We start from the raw sequence: 18,103 nt of genomic DNA on the forward strand, positions 1-18,103 counted from the left end.
CAAAAACTAAGTCTATCCCATGCTACTGATGCTAGTAATAGCAGTGGCTATTTTCTAAGTCAACTTAATTAATAGCAGGTAATGGACTTCTCCTCCAAGAACTTATCCGATCCTTTTTTAAACCCAGCTACACTAACTGCACTAACCACATACCCTGGCGACAAATTTCAGAGTTTAATTATGCGTTGAGTGAAAAAGAACTTTCTCCGATTAGTTTTAAATGTTCTACATGCTAACTTCATGAAGTGCCCCCTAGTCCTTCTATTATCCGAAAGAGTAAATAACCGATTCACATTTACCCATTCTAGACCTCTCATGATTTTAAACACCTCTATCATATCCCCCCTCAGTCGTCTCTTCTCCAAGCTGAACAGTCCTAACCTCTTTAGTCTTTCCTCATAGGGGAGCTGTTCCATCCCCTTTATCATTTTGGTCGCCCTTCTCTGTACCTTCTCCATCGCAGCAATATCTTTTTTGAGATATGGCGACGAGAATTGTACACAGTATTCAAGGTGCAGTCTCACCATGGAGCGATACAGAGGCATTATGACATTTTCCGTTTTATTCACCATTCCCTTTCTAATAATTCCTAACATTCTGTTTGCTTTTTTGACTGCCGCAGCACACTAGGAGGCCATCTACTTCTCTGGCGTATCTCTGAGTGTGAAGAGTGTTTTGAATCATGGTGTGGAGACCATGACTTTGATCCTTTGCAGGCTGATGTTTCTTAGGTCTTAGCATTTCTCAGGTCTTGGCATTTTTTCAGGATGGCTTGGCAAAGGGATTGGCCTATAATTCTCTGAGTACAGGTAGCAGTCTTGGACTGTTTTCGAGTAAAGCTTCAGGGGAGGCCATTGGTGTCTCATCCAGACATCATGTGTTTTCTTAATGAACGAAGCACTTGCTTCCATCAGTTCATAGGATGTGTCCATCACGGAACCTTAATCTGGTTCTTTGAGTGCTTTGTGGATCTCCTTTTGAACCGTTGAGAAGGGTGTCTTTGAAAGACCTCACTTTGAAGACCATTTTCTTGGTGGCAATTTGTTCAGCTAGACAGATTTTGGAGCTTCAAGCCTTGTCGTGCAGAGATCCTTTTCTAAGGGTTTTGGACAATGGGGTTTCGCTGCGTACAGTTAAGAACATAAGAAAAGAACATAAGAAAATGCCATACTGGGTCAGACCAAGGGTCCATCAAGCCCAGCATCCTGTTTCCAACAGTGGCCAATCCAGGCCATAAGAACCTGGCAAGTACCCAAAAACTAAGTCTATTCCATGTTACCATTGCTAATGGCAGTGGCTGTTCTCTAAGTGAACTTAATAGCAGGTAATGGACTTCTCCTCCAAGAACTTATCCGATCCTTTTTTAAACACAGCTATACTAACTGCACTAACCACATCCTCTGGCAACAAATTCCAGAGTTTAATTGTGCGTTGAGTAAAAAAGAACTTTCTCCGATTAGTTTTAAATGTGCCCCATGCTAACTTCATGGAGTGCCCCCTAGTCTTTCTATTATCCGAAAGAGTAAATAACCGATTAACATCTACCCGTTCTAGACCTCTCATAATTTTAAACATCTTTATCATATCCCCCCTCAGCCGTCTCTTCTCCAAGCTGAAAAGTCCTAACCTCTTTAGTCTTTCCTCATAGGGGAGCTGTTCCATTCCCCTTATCATTTTGGTAGCCCTTCTCTGTACCTTCTCCGTCGCAATTATATCTTTTTTGAGATGCGGCGACCAGAATTGTACACAGTATTCAAGGTGCGGTCTCACCATGGAGCGATACAGAGGCATTATGACATTTTCCGTTTTATTCACCATTCCCTTTCTAATAATTCCCAACATTCTGTTTGCTTTTTTGACTGCCACAGCACACTGAACCGATTTCAATGTGTTATCCACTATGACGCCTAGATCTCTTTCTTGGGTTGTAGCACCTAATATGGAACCCAACATTGTGTAATTATAGCATGGGTTATTTTTCCCTATATGCATCACCTTGCACTTATCCACATTAAATTTCATCTGCCATTTGGATGCCCAATTTTCCAGTCTCACAAGGTCTTCCTGCAATTTATCACAATCTGCTTGTGATTTAACTACTCCGAACAATTTTGTGTCATCTGTAAATTTGATTATCTCACTCGTCGTATTTCTTTCCAGATCATTTATAAATATATTGAAAAGTAAGGGTCCCAATACAGATCCCTGAGGCACTCCACTGTCCACTCCCTTCCACTGAGAAAATTGTCCATTTAATCCTACTCTCTGTTTCCTGTCTTTTAGCCAGTTTGCAATCCACGAAAGGACATCGCCACCTATCCCATGACTTTTTACTTTTCCTAGAAGCCTCTCATGAGGAACTTTGTCAAACGCCTTCTAAAATCCAAGTATACTACATCTACCGGTTCACCTTTATCCACATGTTTATTAACTCCTTCAAAAAAGTGAAGCAGATTTGTGAGGCAAGACTTGCCCTGGGTAAAGCCATGCTGACTTTGTTCCATTAAAGCATGTCTTTCTATATGTTCTGTGATTTTGATGTTTAGAACACCTTCCACTATTTTTCCTGGCACTGAAGTCAGGCTAACTGGTCTGTAGTTTCCCGGATTGCCCCTGGAGCCCTTTTTAAATATTGGGGTTACATTTGCTATCCTCCAGTCTTCAGGTACAATGGATGATTTTAATGATAGGTTACAAATTTTTACTAATAGGTCTGAAATTTCATTTTTTAGTTCCTTCAGAACTCTGGGGTGTATACCATCTGGTCCAGGTGATTTACTACTCTTCAGTTTGTCAATCAGGCCTACCACATCTTCTAGGTTCACCGTGATTTGATTCAGTTCATCTGAATCATTACCCATGAAAACCTTCTCCATTACGGGTACCTCCCCAACATCCTCGTCACTAAACACCAAAGCAAAGAAATCATTTAATCTTTCCGCGATGGCCCTATCTTCTCTAAATGCCCCTTTAACCCCTCGATCATCTAACGGTCCAACTGACTCCCTCACAGGCTTTCTGCTTCGGATATATTTAAAAACGTTTTTACTGTGAGTTTTTGCCTCTACAGCTAACTTCTTTTCAAATTCTCTCTTAGCCTGTCTTTACTATGTCTTACATTTAACTTGCCAACGTTTATGCTTTATCCTATTTTCTTCTGTTGGATCCTTCTTCCAATTTTTGAATGAAGATCTTTTGGCTAAAATAGCTTCTTTCACCTCCCCTTTTAACCATGCTAGTAATCGTTTTGCCTTTTTTCCACCTTTCTTAATTTGTGGAATACATCTAGACTGTGCTTCTAGAATGGTATTTTTTAACAATGACCACGCCTCTTGGACATGTTTTACTTTTGTAGCTGCTCCTTTCAGTTTTTTTCTAACAATTTTTCTCATTTTATCAAAGTTTCCCTTTTGAAAGTTTAGCATGAGAGCCTTGGATTTGCACACTGTTCCTCTTCCAGTCATTAAATCAAATTTGATCATATTATGATCACTATTGCCAAGCGGCCCCACCACCGTTACCTCTCTCACCAAGTCCTGTGCTCCACTGAGAATTAGATCTAAAATTTCTCCCTCTCTTGTCGGTTCCTGAACCAATTGCTCCATAAAGCTATAATTTATTCCATCCAGGAACGTTATCTCTCTAGCGTGTCCTGATGATACATTTACCCAGTCAATATTGGGGTAATTGAAGTCTCCCATTATTACTGCACTACCAATTTGGTTAGCTTCCCTAATTTCTCTTAGCATTTCACTGTCCGTCTCACCATCTTGACCAGGTGGACGGTAGTATACCCCTATCACTATAGTCTTCCCCGACACACAAGGGATTTCTACCCATAAAGATTCAGTTTTGTATTTAGTCTCATGCAGGATGTTTATCCTGTTGGACTCTATGCCATCCCGGACATAAAGCGCCACACCTCCTCCCGGGTGCTCCTCTCTGTCATTGTGATATAATTTGTACCCCGGTATAGCACTGTCCCATTGGTTATCCTCTTTCCACCATGTCTCTGAGATGCCAATTAAGTCTATGTCATCATTCACTGCTATACATTCTAATTCTCCCATCTTAGTTCTTAGACTTCTGGCATTAGCATACAAACATTTCAAAGTTTGTTTTTGTTTGTATTTTCATTCTGCTTTTTAATTGATAGGGATAAGTTAGAATTTTTTAGCTCAGGTGAGTTTTTACTTACAGGCACCTGGACTATTTTTCTAATTATTGAAACCTCACTGTCGGGATGCCCTAATTCTAATGCATCATTAGTATCCCTTGAAGATACCTCTCTCTGAACCATGCGCTGCTGAGCGACTGTCGGCTTTCCCCTTTGTTCTAGTTTAAAAGCTCCTCTATCTCCTTTTTAAAGGTTAGCACCAGCAGTCTGGTTCCACCCTGGTTAAGGTGGAGCTCATCCCTTCGGAAGAGACTCCCCCTTCCCCAAAAGGTTCCCCAGTTCCTAACAAAACTGAATCCCTCTTCCTTGCACCATTGTCTCATCCACGCATTGAAACTCCGGAGCTCTGCCTGCCTCTGGGGATCTGCGCGTGGAACAGGGAGCATTTCAGAGAATGCTACCCTGGAGGTTCTGGATTTAAGCTTTCTACCTAAGAGCCTAAATTTGGCTTCCAGAACCTCCCTCCCACATTTTCTTTCCTTTTTGCCCATGGTCATATCCTCGTTTAATCTCAACCAGATGTGGAATTGCTGGCCTTTCCACACCTGATGGTAGATATGACGCATGCGAAGGAACTTCACTTATTGGATGTTCGTCGAGCTCTGTTGCGATATTTTAAGATCACTTATAACTTTTGGAGGTTGAATAATCTCTTTGTCTCATTCAGTGGAGCAAAGAAGGGATGTAAAGCTGCTAAGAGCATGATTGCACAATGGTTGAAGGAGGCGATTATTTCAGCCTATCTTTGTAAGGGTCGATCAGTTCCAGAGGGGCTGCGGGTGCATTCTACTAGGGCACAGGCAGCCTCCTAGGCAGAGTGTCAGCTGGTATCTTCACAGGAGATTTGTCAGGCAGTGACATGGTCTTCCCTGCACACGTTTAACCAAGCATTACCGCCTGGATTTTCGGGCACCAGATGTTTGTTGCTCGTGGATGTTTCGGGTTGCCGCCCGGTGTAGAAGGGTTTGGGTATATCCCACTTGTCTGAACTGATCTGGGGTATGAACAGGAAAGGAAAATTGGTTCTTACCTACTAATTTTCATTCCTGGAATACCCCAGACCAGTCCAGAAGCCGTCCCCTTATTTTTCTAAAGACACTTCCTGCTTCTGGATGCTAAGAATGCAGTTATTGCGAAAATATATATAGCTTAAACAGTTAGAATTTATTACCCTGGAGGTTGTGGTTCCAGATTTGTAAGGAGGCTCCAACTTTGATTCTTTGCTTGACCCAGATGGACAAGGTCAATAGTGATGGACTGCAGGTGGCACTCTCGGTTAAGTAGTAGTCCCTAAAAAGTTTTTGTTCTCTGCCTCCATCTGCTGGTAGAGATTGAAAACCCACTTGTCTGGACTGATCTCTGATATTCCAGGAATGAAAATTATCAGGTAAGAATCAGTTTTCCTTTTGTGCTCAGTCCATGTACTCGCACATGTGGGCTTTTTAATGCAAACAATTCACCCCTTAGATCTTGTGTTCACTGGGGCAGGGAGATACCTGCTGTACCTGATTGTAACTCGCCTTGAGCTCCAGTTTGAAAAGGTGAGTAATCGAATCCAAAATTCACACTGTATACCACATACAGTCTCGTGGCCAGGACTTTATACATCTGTAAAATAAAAGCCTGATCCCTGCATGTATTTTCTTTTGAGGCAGCCCAGTGCAGCTGATGGGTTGTTACGCATGGCTTGAGTTTGTTTCCACATCTGTAGACATGTACAACCTTTTCGGTACCATTGCTACCGATTTTTTTACCAAGTCATTGCTGCTGCTGTTGCTAAGGTGCATCACCTTAACACTGTCTGTGTTTGTGTTTATTTGCCATCTGCTTATGCAAACTGCTAGTTATGCCATGTCAGCGTTAACCCTTTTGCTTCCCACTTCATTATTGGAATTGACATTTATTAGTATATCATTTACAACGATAGAAAAACCATTTAACATGAGGCCCATATTCAGCAACGCGGGGAGTGGGAATTTATCTGAGTAACTTTACCCGGGTAAATTTAGATGAGAATTTCAGTGGCACTTACTTGAGCTGGAAGAAACATGTCTACGTTTTGGGATCTACTGGGCATTTGTGACCAAGGCTGCCTATTGTCAGAATTGGGATGCTGGGCTCATTGGACATTTCAGCTGACCCAACTTTAGGCCAGGGTTTTCTCCAATCAGATAAGGCCACATAAGTTTTGTCTGGTCGGGCTCAATATCAGTGCCCCGCGCCTGGCATGCTACTTCACCCTCCCTCTCTTTACCCGGATCAATTTTATGCAGGTAAAACTTAGCTCTTGGCAGAAGGGAAATGTTCAATTAAAGGGTTTGTCTGGGTAACCCCTTTGAATATGGACCTCCATTTCCCCAAGTCATTCATGAACATTGGGGAGAGCAGCAGACCCTTGTTACCTGTGTCCAGTGAGAGATCTTTCCCTTTTTATAATCAGTTGCTTTTTACATCCAGCTAACCAATGATCATCTTGCGTGTTTTCTCAACAAAAAGAAGATATATAGCACATGAGCCTTTAAGGCCATGCCAGTCCCTTCTTCAGGTGTGTGGATGAGGTGATTTTGCTTGGTCTGGAAAGCACCTTTTATTGGACCACCAGAAAAAGACCTTCCAAGCTGCCAGAACCGATTCTGGCTACCAAGGCACTGCGCTGAGTATCTCCCTACTGTCCTCCCACCTCCTCCTGCAAGCATCCGTAGGTCACGGTGTCAAATCTTTTGGCAAAGTACAAACTTGTGAGTGGGCCCTGTGCAGCTGTTAGCAAAGAGCAGGTTAACACCCCAGCCTGTGTCCTTCAGACCTCGATACCCCTCGACAAGCAATTGGGCAACATTCCCCCATGAAAATGCAACCTATTAGCAAATGAAGCTCTGCCCATCTCAGAGACCTGCGGATATTTAAACTCAGGTTGAGAGCTGAAGAAGTGAGCAGTAGAAACTGTGCAAGCTGTACTTGTGCCCGCTGCAGTCCTTGAAAACAGGCAGCAATAGCACTGTCAGTCCAGAAGCTCTTCATTTTGTATCCCTCTATCAAGGGAAATTGGATTTCTCGTGTGCTAGAGTTTGTTTATGAATTGAGCCAGAACTGTGTGATTCCCAGAGCTACCGGGAATCACAGAACGTTTTGTGTTAAAGGCCTTGGACTTTGACTTTATTTTTTATGTTACCAAATCTCATACAGTCTGGAAGTTATTTGTCAGCAGATTTTATCCATCCAGTCAAAGTAAAAGTAACTTTGTATTTTGTCACTACCAGCTCTTTGGAGATGTCTGCTACAACTGTAACCATGTGATTGAGGGAGATGGTAAGTTGTTTGTTTTTTTTTATCTATATGTGTGTATATTTTGCTTTTCCTTGTCTGTCTCTTTTTTTTTTTTTGTTTTGTTTTGGGGTTTTTTTTTTACTTTGCCCTCACCTTTCCCATTTTTTGCAGTGGTCTCTGCTCTGAACAAGGCCTGGTGTGTGAACTGTTTCTCCTGCTCCAACTGCAACACTAAGCTCACTCTGAAGTAAGTGTGAGTTTGCAAGAGTTCATGACCTGTGCTTGGGCAATAGCTATGCTCATGGTGCCACGAAAAAGCAAGCTCTGGTAATAATGAATCCCTCATAAACTGCCAGTCATGTAAAATGATTACAGTCCTTATCTGAGACGCTACAAGTCAGATAGAGAACCTGTGGCAAAGATGGGTTTAAAGCTCAGAAGTCTAAACTGATGTCATGAGAGGTCAGGCCTCGTGGCACAATGGGGCGATCTGTGCATAGGAATCCAATTGAAAATGTGATGCAGTGGAGTGGATTGGGCTTCAGAAGTGGCTTATGGTGGGAGCTGGCATTGGGTACTTTACAGTAGTGCAAAGACAGTTTTAATGGCCTTTCCTTCCTCTGCCAGGAATAAGTTTGTGGAGTTCGACATGAAACCTGTCTGTAAGAAGTGTTACGAGAGGCTGCCCCTGGAGCTGAAGAGACGTTTGAAGAAGCTCACGGAGCTAACTGCCAAGAAGTAATACTTTTCGGTCCTGCAGTAGGCGGTGGGGGTTCGCTGGCCAGGAGCTGCCCGTTCCGCCTCTCGCAAACTGCAGCCAGTCGCTTTCATGCTTCTCGTCCGGAGCTGGCTGCCGCCCCTGCATGGCACGCTGTAGGCTTCAGAGGGATCTGCTCTGACTGGATGCAAGGGACCCCAGCGTAGAGCCTCCCTCGGCAACTGTCCACTGCAGCTTGTGCTCTGACAGCTCACGAGTCGGCACCGCATGTACGTACGTGTATGGTTTTTTTTTTTTTTGTGAAGGAACTCTGCCGCAGCTAAATGCCAAGAAACTGGGTGCCGATATTCCCTCTTTTCATTGATGTTTACATCAGTATTTCCTGTGGTTTTCACCTGTTTAACGTTGGCTTAGAATCTGTCTGTCTTCTGCTTGTTTGAGCAGATGGGGTGGACCGAGTGGTCCTTTTCTGCTGACATCTGTGTGAAGAATGAAGTAATCTGTCTACCTGCGTGATACAACATTTTGACATGTTGCACCATCCACATACTAACTACAGTATTATTCTGCACACTTTGGGGATCATTTTCAAGGCCATTTATGCACATAAAACATAGGTTTAGTGCATAAATGACTCATTAAAAATTGCCCAGGGTTTGGGCGCATAGAAGTATGTTCAAAATCGAGCTATGCACGTTTATGAGCACAATAGAATAAGCATTTTTGGGGTGGAGTTAGGATTCACACAGGTACTTTTGATTTTTTTTTTTTTTTAAAGCATGCCCGTAAATTAACCTGAACAAGTTCTGCCTTGCAAAGAACAGGAGAAACTTTGAACAGATTGGTTTGTGTGTGGTTTTTTTTTTTTTTTTTTTAAATCATTTTCAAAGTGAACACATATGCTTAAGTTTGCTTTTGAAAATTGACATAATTTCTGCATTTCTGAAATGCATCAATTGCACGGGTTGTTATAAAGCTACCCTCCCGATGTGGCTACAGCACGTATCAACCTTTTGAAAAGTGTGCCTCTTCACTGTTATGCATGGAATTAGCAGTGTTTAGCACACGGTCCCTGCTGTGGTATTCCATACATCGTGCAATTGCGCTAGCGCACCTCTCACTCCCACCAATGGTTTTGTCAGTCAGTCTTCAATAACATCCAGATGGTACAGGCATTTCTGTGACTGATCCGTTCTGGGAAGCTTGGCTTTCTAAGGCTCCCTCAATCCCAACTGTTCTCAGATCTGGCTCTTGAGATCCCCAAACAGGTCTGGTGTACAGGCAACCAGGAATATTCTTTTGATGACACATTTGTTCAAAGAACCAGTTTCATTTGCATGCTATTGTTCTGAAAACCAAACCTATTTAGAGTTGTCAAGGACTGGATTTGAGAACCATTGGTGGGCTCTATGCACAAGAAAGATCTCATGTGCAACCTAGTGTACAAATTTGTGCACCATTCTTTGAAACCCATTCTGTTTTTCTTGTCTGGCGTGCACTTGATTCCTGACCTGTGTGCACAGGTACAGTTTACAAGGAACATTGTATCCAGTCCCCCTGCTACGGACCTTACCTGTGTGGTCTTAGCCTCTTGTTTTGGCAGAGGAGGACTGCCCATGAGCCAATGGCCATTTGTGTCTCGATTTACAAAAGTGTTCATGCTTGTTTTCTCACTTGCCCAGCCTGTGTCTGGAATTTCTGCCTATTACATAGTAACAGCTCTGGGTAAGAGGAGGTGAGGGTGCTGTCTGCCATTTTACTGTACACCAAAACCAATAATGTGAGAAAAAAGGAGGTGCAAAAAGTAATTTCAAACATCACTTGCAAGTAGATTGAACAAACTGGCATCCGAATTCTGACCTGTGCCTGATACTTCCATCTGCTGGCTCCTGCCTCACAGACGGGCCGATGCAGTAAAGTGCGCTCAGGCTAAGCGCAGTGTTAGCCCCCGTTTGACCGCGCGTTTTCGACGCACTATTTTTACCCCTTATACAGTAAGGAGTAATAGTGCGTGGAAAACGCGTGGCCAACCCCCCCCCCCCCCCCCCGAAACTAATAGTGCCCGCAACATGCAAATGCATGTTAATGAGCCTATTAGTCATTCCTGGCGATACAAAAAGTAGAAAAAAACTGCTTTTCTGTACATCCTCCGACTTAATATCATAGCGATAGTAAGTCGGAGGCCCCAAAAATAAAAAAAAATAAAAAAAAAATAAATTAAAAATCTGCCCGCGGGTTGGAAGACAGATGCTCAATTTAGCTGGCGTCCGTTTTCCGAACCCGTGGCTGTCAGCAGGTTCAAGAACCAACGCCGGTAAAATTGAGCGTCGGCTGTCAAACCCACTGACAGCCGCCGCTTCTGTCAAAAAGGAGGCGCTAGGGGTGCGCTAGTGTCCCTAGCGCCTCCTTTTACCATGGGCCCTAATTTGCATACGGGCCGATACTGAATCGCGCGCCCAGGACACTGGCCTGTGCGCGCGTCAGGAGAGGGGGCGCTCGCCGGCTCTCCTGCAACTTTTACTGTATCGGTCCGAAAGGGCTGCAATCAGTATCAGAGGCAGGAACCAGCAGATGGAAGTATCGAGCACAGGACAGAATTCGGATGCCAGTTTGTTCAATCTACTTATAGGTGCTGTTTGAAATTACTTTTTTGCACCTCCCTTTTTTTTTTCCTCATGTTACTGGTTTTGCTTACTGTTTTGTTATGTTTTTAAACTGTATAACCAAACATGCTTTTCAGAAAGATCCATCTCATTCAGCCTGATTTACCTGCATTGGAATTTTGTATTTACATCCTCTGAAACAAGCGTGTGCCTTAAAGTGTATGGCATTTATGCTAAATCCTTTCCTAAGTGCTCTTTATGTGCCCGGGTTCAAGCGAAGCTTAGGCCCACCTCAGTCATCCGTACTGTACAAGAACGCACCCATAGAACTGAGATTCCACGTGCAAGGGACAAAAGCTGTAAGCCTTGTTTGCCATATGCACATCTTTTGTTCTACTGTATGTCCTCACTGTTTACATACAATAAGTACACAAATATATATTTTTATTATAATCCTATATAAAACACTAATACTGAAAGTATCTACTGGTGCTGGCTAATCGGTGAAAGCTCCGTCATCCGGTGTGAGAGGGGGATCCCTGGGGGGGGAGTGAAAGGGGTCTCTATTACCAGCAGGGAGCGCTACAGTCCCTTTATTCTGAGTGGATTTGTACAATTCCGTAATCGGCATCGTCAGACCTGCAGCTCGGGGGTCCCCCGGGGGTTCCCAAACCTGGGGCGCACCGCTTCACCATCTGTTCTTCCATTCTGAGAAAGTGCCTCAGCCGCCAGTGGTTTGACTCAGGTCCACTCTAGTAATATTTTTATACAGTAACCGTGTAATCCTCACCCGTTTTATTTTACGGAAGAATGACTAACTGCAAATCACTTTTTAACCATTCAGCACAATAAAGTCTGATAAAAGCAGCCTTGTTCTGTGTATTTTTCTGGTGTAGTGTTCGGCTTGGGTTTTTTTTTAATATTATGGAAAGGAGTTGGCCTTCGAGCCGGTCATTTGGAAGCGGGAGCATCCTCCAGCACGGTGACGCTAGTGGCCCTAGCTCTGAGAATAGCATTTCTCCAGCATTGTAGGTGGGTTCAGCACCGGAGTGGCAGCAAGAAGAGGGTGGTTTAGCTCTGCAGCACCAGTGGCAGGGGGTGGGCATGAATTTGGTCAGATTCTAGAACAGGGCTTTCCAAACCTGTCCTCCGGACCCCGCAGCCATTTGCCGTTCCAGGCTAGCCAACAGGCATCAGCAGGAGAAAAATGTACATGCCTTGGATGCCCAGTGCATACAAATCCATGTGATGTATGATTGATACACACGGATTGGCTGTGGGGAACTCTGATGTAGAGGACGGGGGCCTTGCTGAGGGAAGACAGAATAGTTTACTGGCACCACTACTACAATAATGTTAGATTATGTTGCTCTGGGAGAGCGTGGGTTTTGTTTTCTGTGGTGGAAGCGTGATATAAGTAACTTACGTTGAAGTAAACGTTTTACTGCTTTGCTATGCTACTATTTGCATTACCCCATAGTACCGGGGGGGGGGGGGGGGGCAGTGTTTGAGAGCCTGGGTAGCATGCAAAGTATGCCGGCTATTTTAGCCTCTGCCCATTCCACTAGTTCTGAAAGGAAATGAGGAACCTTTTTCATTTTTGAAAATTAGGTGCAAAGTGAGGATGGCTGGCAGAGGTGGGGGATCAAAATCGTGTGCTTACTTTTGCAAAGCCCATGCATGTGTGCAGTTTTCTCCCCTATTTAACATGCCATAAAATGCCTCCTTTGTAATGCGGCTCAAAGAACAGGCACTCTGGCAGCCACACGTGCTTCTTTGCTGCATGTGAGGAGGTCTGTGTTCAGTTGACCCATTTTTTTACTCGGATAATTACCTGTTTGAAAATTGCCCTCAAGTGTACAGCTTTCTTTGATAGGATTCGGATTTGTGGCCCAGGTATGGTGTGAGACATGAAATCAAAGACAGATCATCTCCACCAGCACTTGGGAAGTACATTAAAATCCTTTGTAAACAGCTGAGAAAAATCAGTGCATGCAATTGCTGTGCCAAAAAAATCCTTTAATGCAAGGTCTGCTCTGACAAGAGTAGAGTAGCTTTAATGCCAGCTTCCCCAAGAGCCTGATTCATTAAGCCTTTTTTCCATCATCACAGAACAGGAAAAAAGTCTTAATGAATCAGACCCTGAGCAAGGTAAACAATAAAAAAAAAAGTTAAAAGTTTTAATTCCTTTTCTTTTTTTTTTTATTGAATACCTAGAGTATTTTGGTCCCTGAATATATTATCAATGTAAGAACACTCTCCTATGTGACCATTTAACTGATTCCAACATATTTCCTTCTTAGTGCCGCCCAGCACATTCAGTGAAAGCCTACATACACTCTAGTTTATGCAGACCAGCAGCTGTGTTAGCATTTATGATAAGGCCTGCTCTGTCCCCCAATAAAACCCTACTTAATTCAGTTTCTAAAATGAAACTTATTAGCTGTTAATCCTTTCTCTCTCTAATTTTGAACTCATTTGCAGTGTCAGCTGAGCTAGATAACACTATCATGAGCATTGTTAAAGCTCTTTTAGCATTGGATAGTTTCATGGGGGATCACTGGCCATTACAAGATTGCAGAATAATTGTATACTCTTAACATGCTAGCCAATGTAGGATTTCTTTTGTAACTACTTAATACTTAATTACAACAAACAAATGTTATCTTCCAATTATTTCTTGCATAGTTGGTACTTGTTAATGCTAACATACCTTCTGTAGAACAACAAATATGCTGTTTAATACAGAGCCAGATTTAGGATTTGCCACAGTTACACACTGTCATGTCTGTCTCCCGTCCCCCCCCCCCTCCCCCTCCCCGATGGCATCCGATCCTTCTCCTCTGGCATCACCGACAGACCTTGGCATGGGAGTGAAAAGGGAAGGGGTTGGTGGGTTGGAACAGCAACTTTGCTGCCCTGGGTATATGCCTGGTGGGCCTGTGTGTAAATCCAGCCCTGATAAAGTGGCCACTCTCCATATCCCTCAGTGCTGCTTCCCTGAGACAAGAGAAAATGGAGCAGTAATAATAGTCATTCGCATAGCTATTTATTCAAAAGTTGAAAACCGAAGACAATTTGACACCAATGATTTTAAAGCAGATGACTCAAAATCCAATTTCTTCCCTTCACATTAAATGCTACAAGTATTTCTGAAAACATGAGGCACATGTTTCAGTGCCCAAGGGCAGGGGGTGTGCCTTAGCGCCATCACGTCTGTCTCGGAGAGGCTTGCGGTTTTCCTAATGCAGCCACTTCTTCCAGATAAAACACATTGGGCAAGAGTGAAAAGCCCTTATACCTAGGACTCTGATCTTCTCTTAGTAAGCACAAGGTCGCCATTGTCTTGAGGAACTCCAGGGAGGGCTACGACCATAATGCAAGCGGGTAACATCTGGACTGATGCTCTTGGTCTCTCGTTTTGTAAACAATCAAGTAAGCTTAGACAGAGTCATGCTAGACCCACACAAGAACAGCAGGGGGTTTACAGGAAACTCCTGGGCTCCATAACGGTCTACCCAGCCTTGCACTTTTCCATGCTGTGCATTGAACTATACTGGCCTATATGAACAGCTGGGGTAGCAACCTATATCCATTTCGCTGTAGCAGCCACCCCTGTTGAAGTCTCTCCTAAAAAAAAAAAAAGACTATGGGGCGAAATGAATGCACAAAATGCTCTTTCTGGGCTAGAAAGTTTTATTGCAGAACAGTTGTTATTCCTTAAGTTTTCCTCTAGCATTGTTGCCCATGATCCTTCTGCACTGTCTGTCCTGTTCAGAGGGTAGTGAGGAGACTTTTTTCTGCAGCTGCTGAAGCTGTTCTGAGCTTGTAGATCTCGGGGCAAGACGTGCAGACTGAAAAAGGACGGAGAGTGGTGGAAGAGATGCATCAGGATCAGTGAGAGATTTTTTTTTTTTTTGGTCATTTATTCTAAAGGTTGGTAGCTATAATGTTGCTTTGCATTTTGGGACAAAGAACATGTACTTTCAGTGGATTATTAGAAGTACAGCATAGACACAAGTGGAAACTCTCCGGATTTGACCTGAAGACTCCGGAATTCCAGAGGAATTGCCAGGTTTCCGTGTCAATGCTACAAATCTCCGGGTTTGGGTGCTGCTGCTGCTGCCGCTGCTGTTCAAGCTGCTGCATGGGCCCCGAAAAGGAAGTCACTTGTACCAGCACAGGGGGGGGGAAAGGAGGAGTGTCAGACTCTGCACACAGAGCAGCAGAACTCCGCCTGGCCTCGCCGGAAGAAGGAGCAGGGGGAGTGTTGGGGCACGCCATGCTGGAAGAAAAAGGGGGGAGCAGCAGGAAGAGAGCGCGGTCACATGGGCTGCTGCCACTGATGGGTTCAGGCTGGGGATGGGGGATGGGGGGGGGGGAAGAGGAAAAGCGAAGGAGAGAGCAAGTTGTGTGAAAGTGAGCATGTGTGCATGAGTGGACCTGTTTGTATAAGGGGGTGAATGTGAATGGGCATGTGTACATGGGGAGTATGAGGGAGTGAGTAAGTGGGCTTGTGTGTGTGTGTGTGTAAGAGAGAAGTGAGAGTTGGCATGTGTGTGAGTGAGAATGTGTATATGTATGAGCGTGAGAGAATGAACATGCATGTGTGCTGCTAAGCCAGGTCAATCTAAGGGTGACTGGAAATCAACAGTTCCCAGCTATGAGCATAGATATTCTAAAAAAGAGTAATACATCATCCCAAACTCAATCTGCCACATCTCTCTCTTTCCCTACAGGAAAGGGACTGGGTACTACCGCAGGCCTTGCTGGCAGTAATGGGATTAAAGCATGTTTCTGGTAAAGTAGTTTCAAGCAGGACTCGACTCTGGCACAGCTTGGGCCTGTGAGCTCCCCTCTCCCTCAGGATGGCTGTGAGGCGTTCTTCTGCTTGTTGAAAGCCTGCAGTAGTGCGCTTATGTAAGATGTTATCAGGTCATCCATTTTGTATCCCTGGATTAAAGAAAGAAAAAAAAAAAAAGTAAATTTAGAGGGATGTAGTCTGTAAGGGGCCCCTCGCTTGCTGTCAGCAGTGTTTCCCGAGGATTCTGAAATGCAACATCTCAGCTCTGCTTAGGGATCTTCATTTTCATTTTTGTATTGTGCCGGGGAATTAATTAGAGTTCATTGTCTCAAACAAAAATGGAAGAAAAATTATTGGGGAAAAAAAAAACCCAACAACCCCTCTCAGTAATTATTCTGCTGCTTGATTGTTTATGTTGGGTACAGAAGGGGCTTTGGTTCCCCAGTGCTAGACAGAGTTATCAGGCTCTGTTACTCTATGAATTATTCTGTGGCCTGACATCCATCTAAAGGTTTCCCTGCATTTGTTTCTAAAATAAAATCTGTTTTATCGGTTCATGGTGGGGGAGCTGCTCTCCTTCCACAGTAACGTGCTAATGCCCTGCTGAGACGGAGTAAGCAAGACCAGTGAACCTGGATTCCAGCTGCCATCGTGCATGATGGATGTTGCCCATGGCGCGAGAGAAGCGGTTCTGCATGCAGAGAAGTCTCACCAGTGATGTCTCGCAAAGAATCTTGCTGCCGCGCATCAGGTTGTCTATGGTGATGTGGAAGTAAGTATTGCCACTGTTCCAACTGGAGATCTTCGTAAAAGGATGAGTTACTAACAAATCCTGCACAAATGAACAGGCCACGTGGTTAGTGTTAATTTGGTGTTTATATAGTGCCCATTATGTACGAGTCCTTTCCCCATACAAGCTAAGTGGGTACCTGAGGCATAATCATGGTAGTATAACTTAAACTAATCACTGCTGCTACCAGAGCTTGTACCATAACAGAGCCATGAGCACAGGCCTTACCAGATGCTATACGGTTAAGGGATGAGTGTCCAGCCATTACCAGATGCTGGACTGGAACCAGGACAAGCCCAGCCATTCCTGGACACTGTACAGTAACATACATGAGCCCAGTATTGCAACAGAAACAGAAACCCAGCTCTTACTTCACTCTTTAGAGTGAAAAAAACCCCCACAAGCCCAGCTGTTACTGACATGAGCTCAGCCAGTACTGGACCTGGTACCGTAACTGAACACTGTGCCGTAAGAGAGAGAATTTCAGTCATTATTGAACTCTATCCAGTAATGTGGACCTAGATGTTACTGGGTGCTGTATGGTGAGAGATACAAGCTCAGCTGTTACTGGTGGATACAGTAAGAGACATGAGCCCAGCTGTTCCTGATCCAGTATAGAAATGAGCTCATCCTTTATCAGAAACATGAGCTCAGCAATTACCAAACTCTGTATGGTTATAGACAGGTACAGAGTCATCACCTTACCTGACACAGAGACCATTATACAAACGAGACATGAGGCCCGCTGTTTCTATAACAGAGATGAGCTTAGTCATTGCGAGATCCTGTACCGTAGCAGAGGGGTGCTCAAATCGATCCTACGGGCCCCCCTGCCGGTCATGTTTTCAGGCTATCCCCAATGAATATGCATGAGATGTATTTGGATGTACTACCGCCCTTGTATGCAAATATTTCTCATGCATATTCATTAGGGATAGCCTGAAAACCGACGGGCGGGGGCGGGGGGCCTGTAGGCCCGGTTTGAGCACCGCCACTGTAACAGATACAAGCCCAATTATTACTGAACACTGCACAGTAACAGAGACACAAGCCCAGTCATTACCAGATATTGTATCGAGGCAAAAATCATTCCTATCACCACCAGATACTGCAGCACAATTCAGAACTAGTCACAAAATTCACCATTCATCACAGTGTGACCAAGTGTCCTTCCTGCCTTGGATTTGCTAACTCTCCACACAATTTTCACAGGGGGTCAATCCTGTCTCCCAGAATCCATCTTTCTATCGTTTTTGTGCCAAGCACAGCTTACCCTTGTCTTGGGATGAATGATTGATATTCCATGCCTGTTGATTGCAATCAGCACTATCTCTGGGAAATTTGGCTCTGAAGTTTGCTGGAAATAATAAATGTAAAACAACGTCAACCAGATGGAATAAGGAATCAAAGAAAACAGAATGTCAAGACAGCACAAATGTAAACACACACCACAGAACACAACAATGCAGAAAATGAGGCTAGCACCTGAGAGATTGTGGAGCTATAGGTGAGAATCCCTCCTGTGCTGAGTGCTCAGCCCAATGGCACTTAGCAGTTGTCAGGTGTTCCAGGTTATCTCCTGCTTATCTGCAGGTTATACCCATGGTGAGACTAACGCACTCCAGGAACTTGAGCTGGAGAATGTTGCATGGTGCTCTCAGCTTGAGTGAGTTTTTTTAGCTCATTTCATGGATTCCTCACCCTCCTTCTCTTCTGTGAGAACATAGAATCCGTGTTCCATATATTT

At 44.0% G+C, this 18,103-nt stretch overlaps 2 protein-coding genes across 5 annotated transcripts in view; one reads left to right on the forward strand and one right to left on the reverse strand.

Annotated features, from left to right (window-relative positions):
* LIMS2 (LIM zinc finger domain containing 2) overlaps nt 1-10,184 on the forward strand; it is a 101,793-nt gene extending 91,609 nt beyond the window's left edge. For both annotated transcript variants that reach the window (XM_029615805.1, XM_029615804.1), the window contains exons 8-10: nt 7,435-7,483; nt 7,613-7,688; nt 8,069-10,184. In XM_029615805.1, coding sequence (XP_029471665.1) covers nt 7,435-7,483; nt 7,613-7,688; nt 8,069-8,183 — 240 coding nt within the window. In that variant the 3' untranslated portion in view covers nt 8,184-10,184. The remainder of the gene's footprint in view (nt 1-7,434; nt 7,484-7,612; nt 7,689-8,068) is intronic.
* Nucleotides 10,185-15,447: 5,263 nt separating this feature from the next.
* The window catches only part of MYO7B (myosin VIIB), a 280,227-nt gene continuing 277,571 nt past the window's right edge, over nt 15,448-18,103 (reverse strand). For all 3 annotated transcript variants that reach the window (XM_029615689.1, XM_029615690.1, XM_029615691.1), the window contains 3 exons: nt 17,630-17,713; nt 16,279-16,398; nt 15,448-15,715 (listed from right to left, as the gene is read on the reverse strand). In XM_029615689.1, coding sequence (XP_029471549.1) covers nt 15,626-15,715; nt 16,279-16,398; nt 17,630-17,713 — 294 coding nt within the window. In that variant the 3' untranslated portion in view covers nt 15,448-15,625. The remainder of the gene's footprint in view (nt 15,716-16,278; nt 16,399-17,629; nt 17,714-18,103) is intronic.

This window comes from Rhinatrema bivittatum, chromosome 9 (assembly GCF_901001135.1).
Source record: "Rhinatrema bivittatum chromosome 9, aRhiBiv1.1, whole genome shotgun sequence".
Taxonomy (NCBI): Eukaryota; Metazoa; Chordata; class Amphibia; order Gymnophiona; family Rhinatrematidae; genus Rhinatrema; species Rhinatrema bivittatum.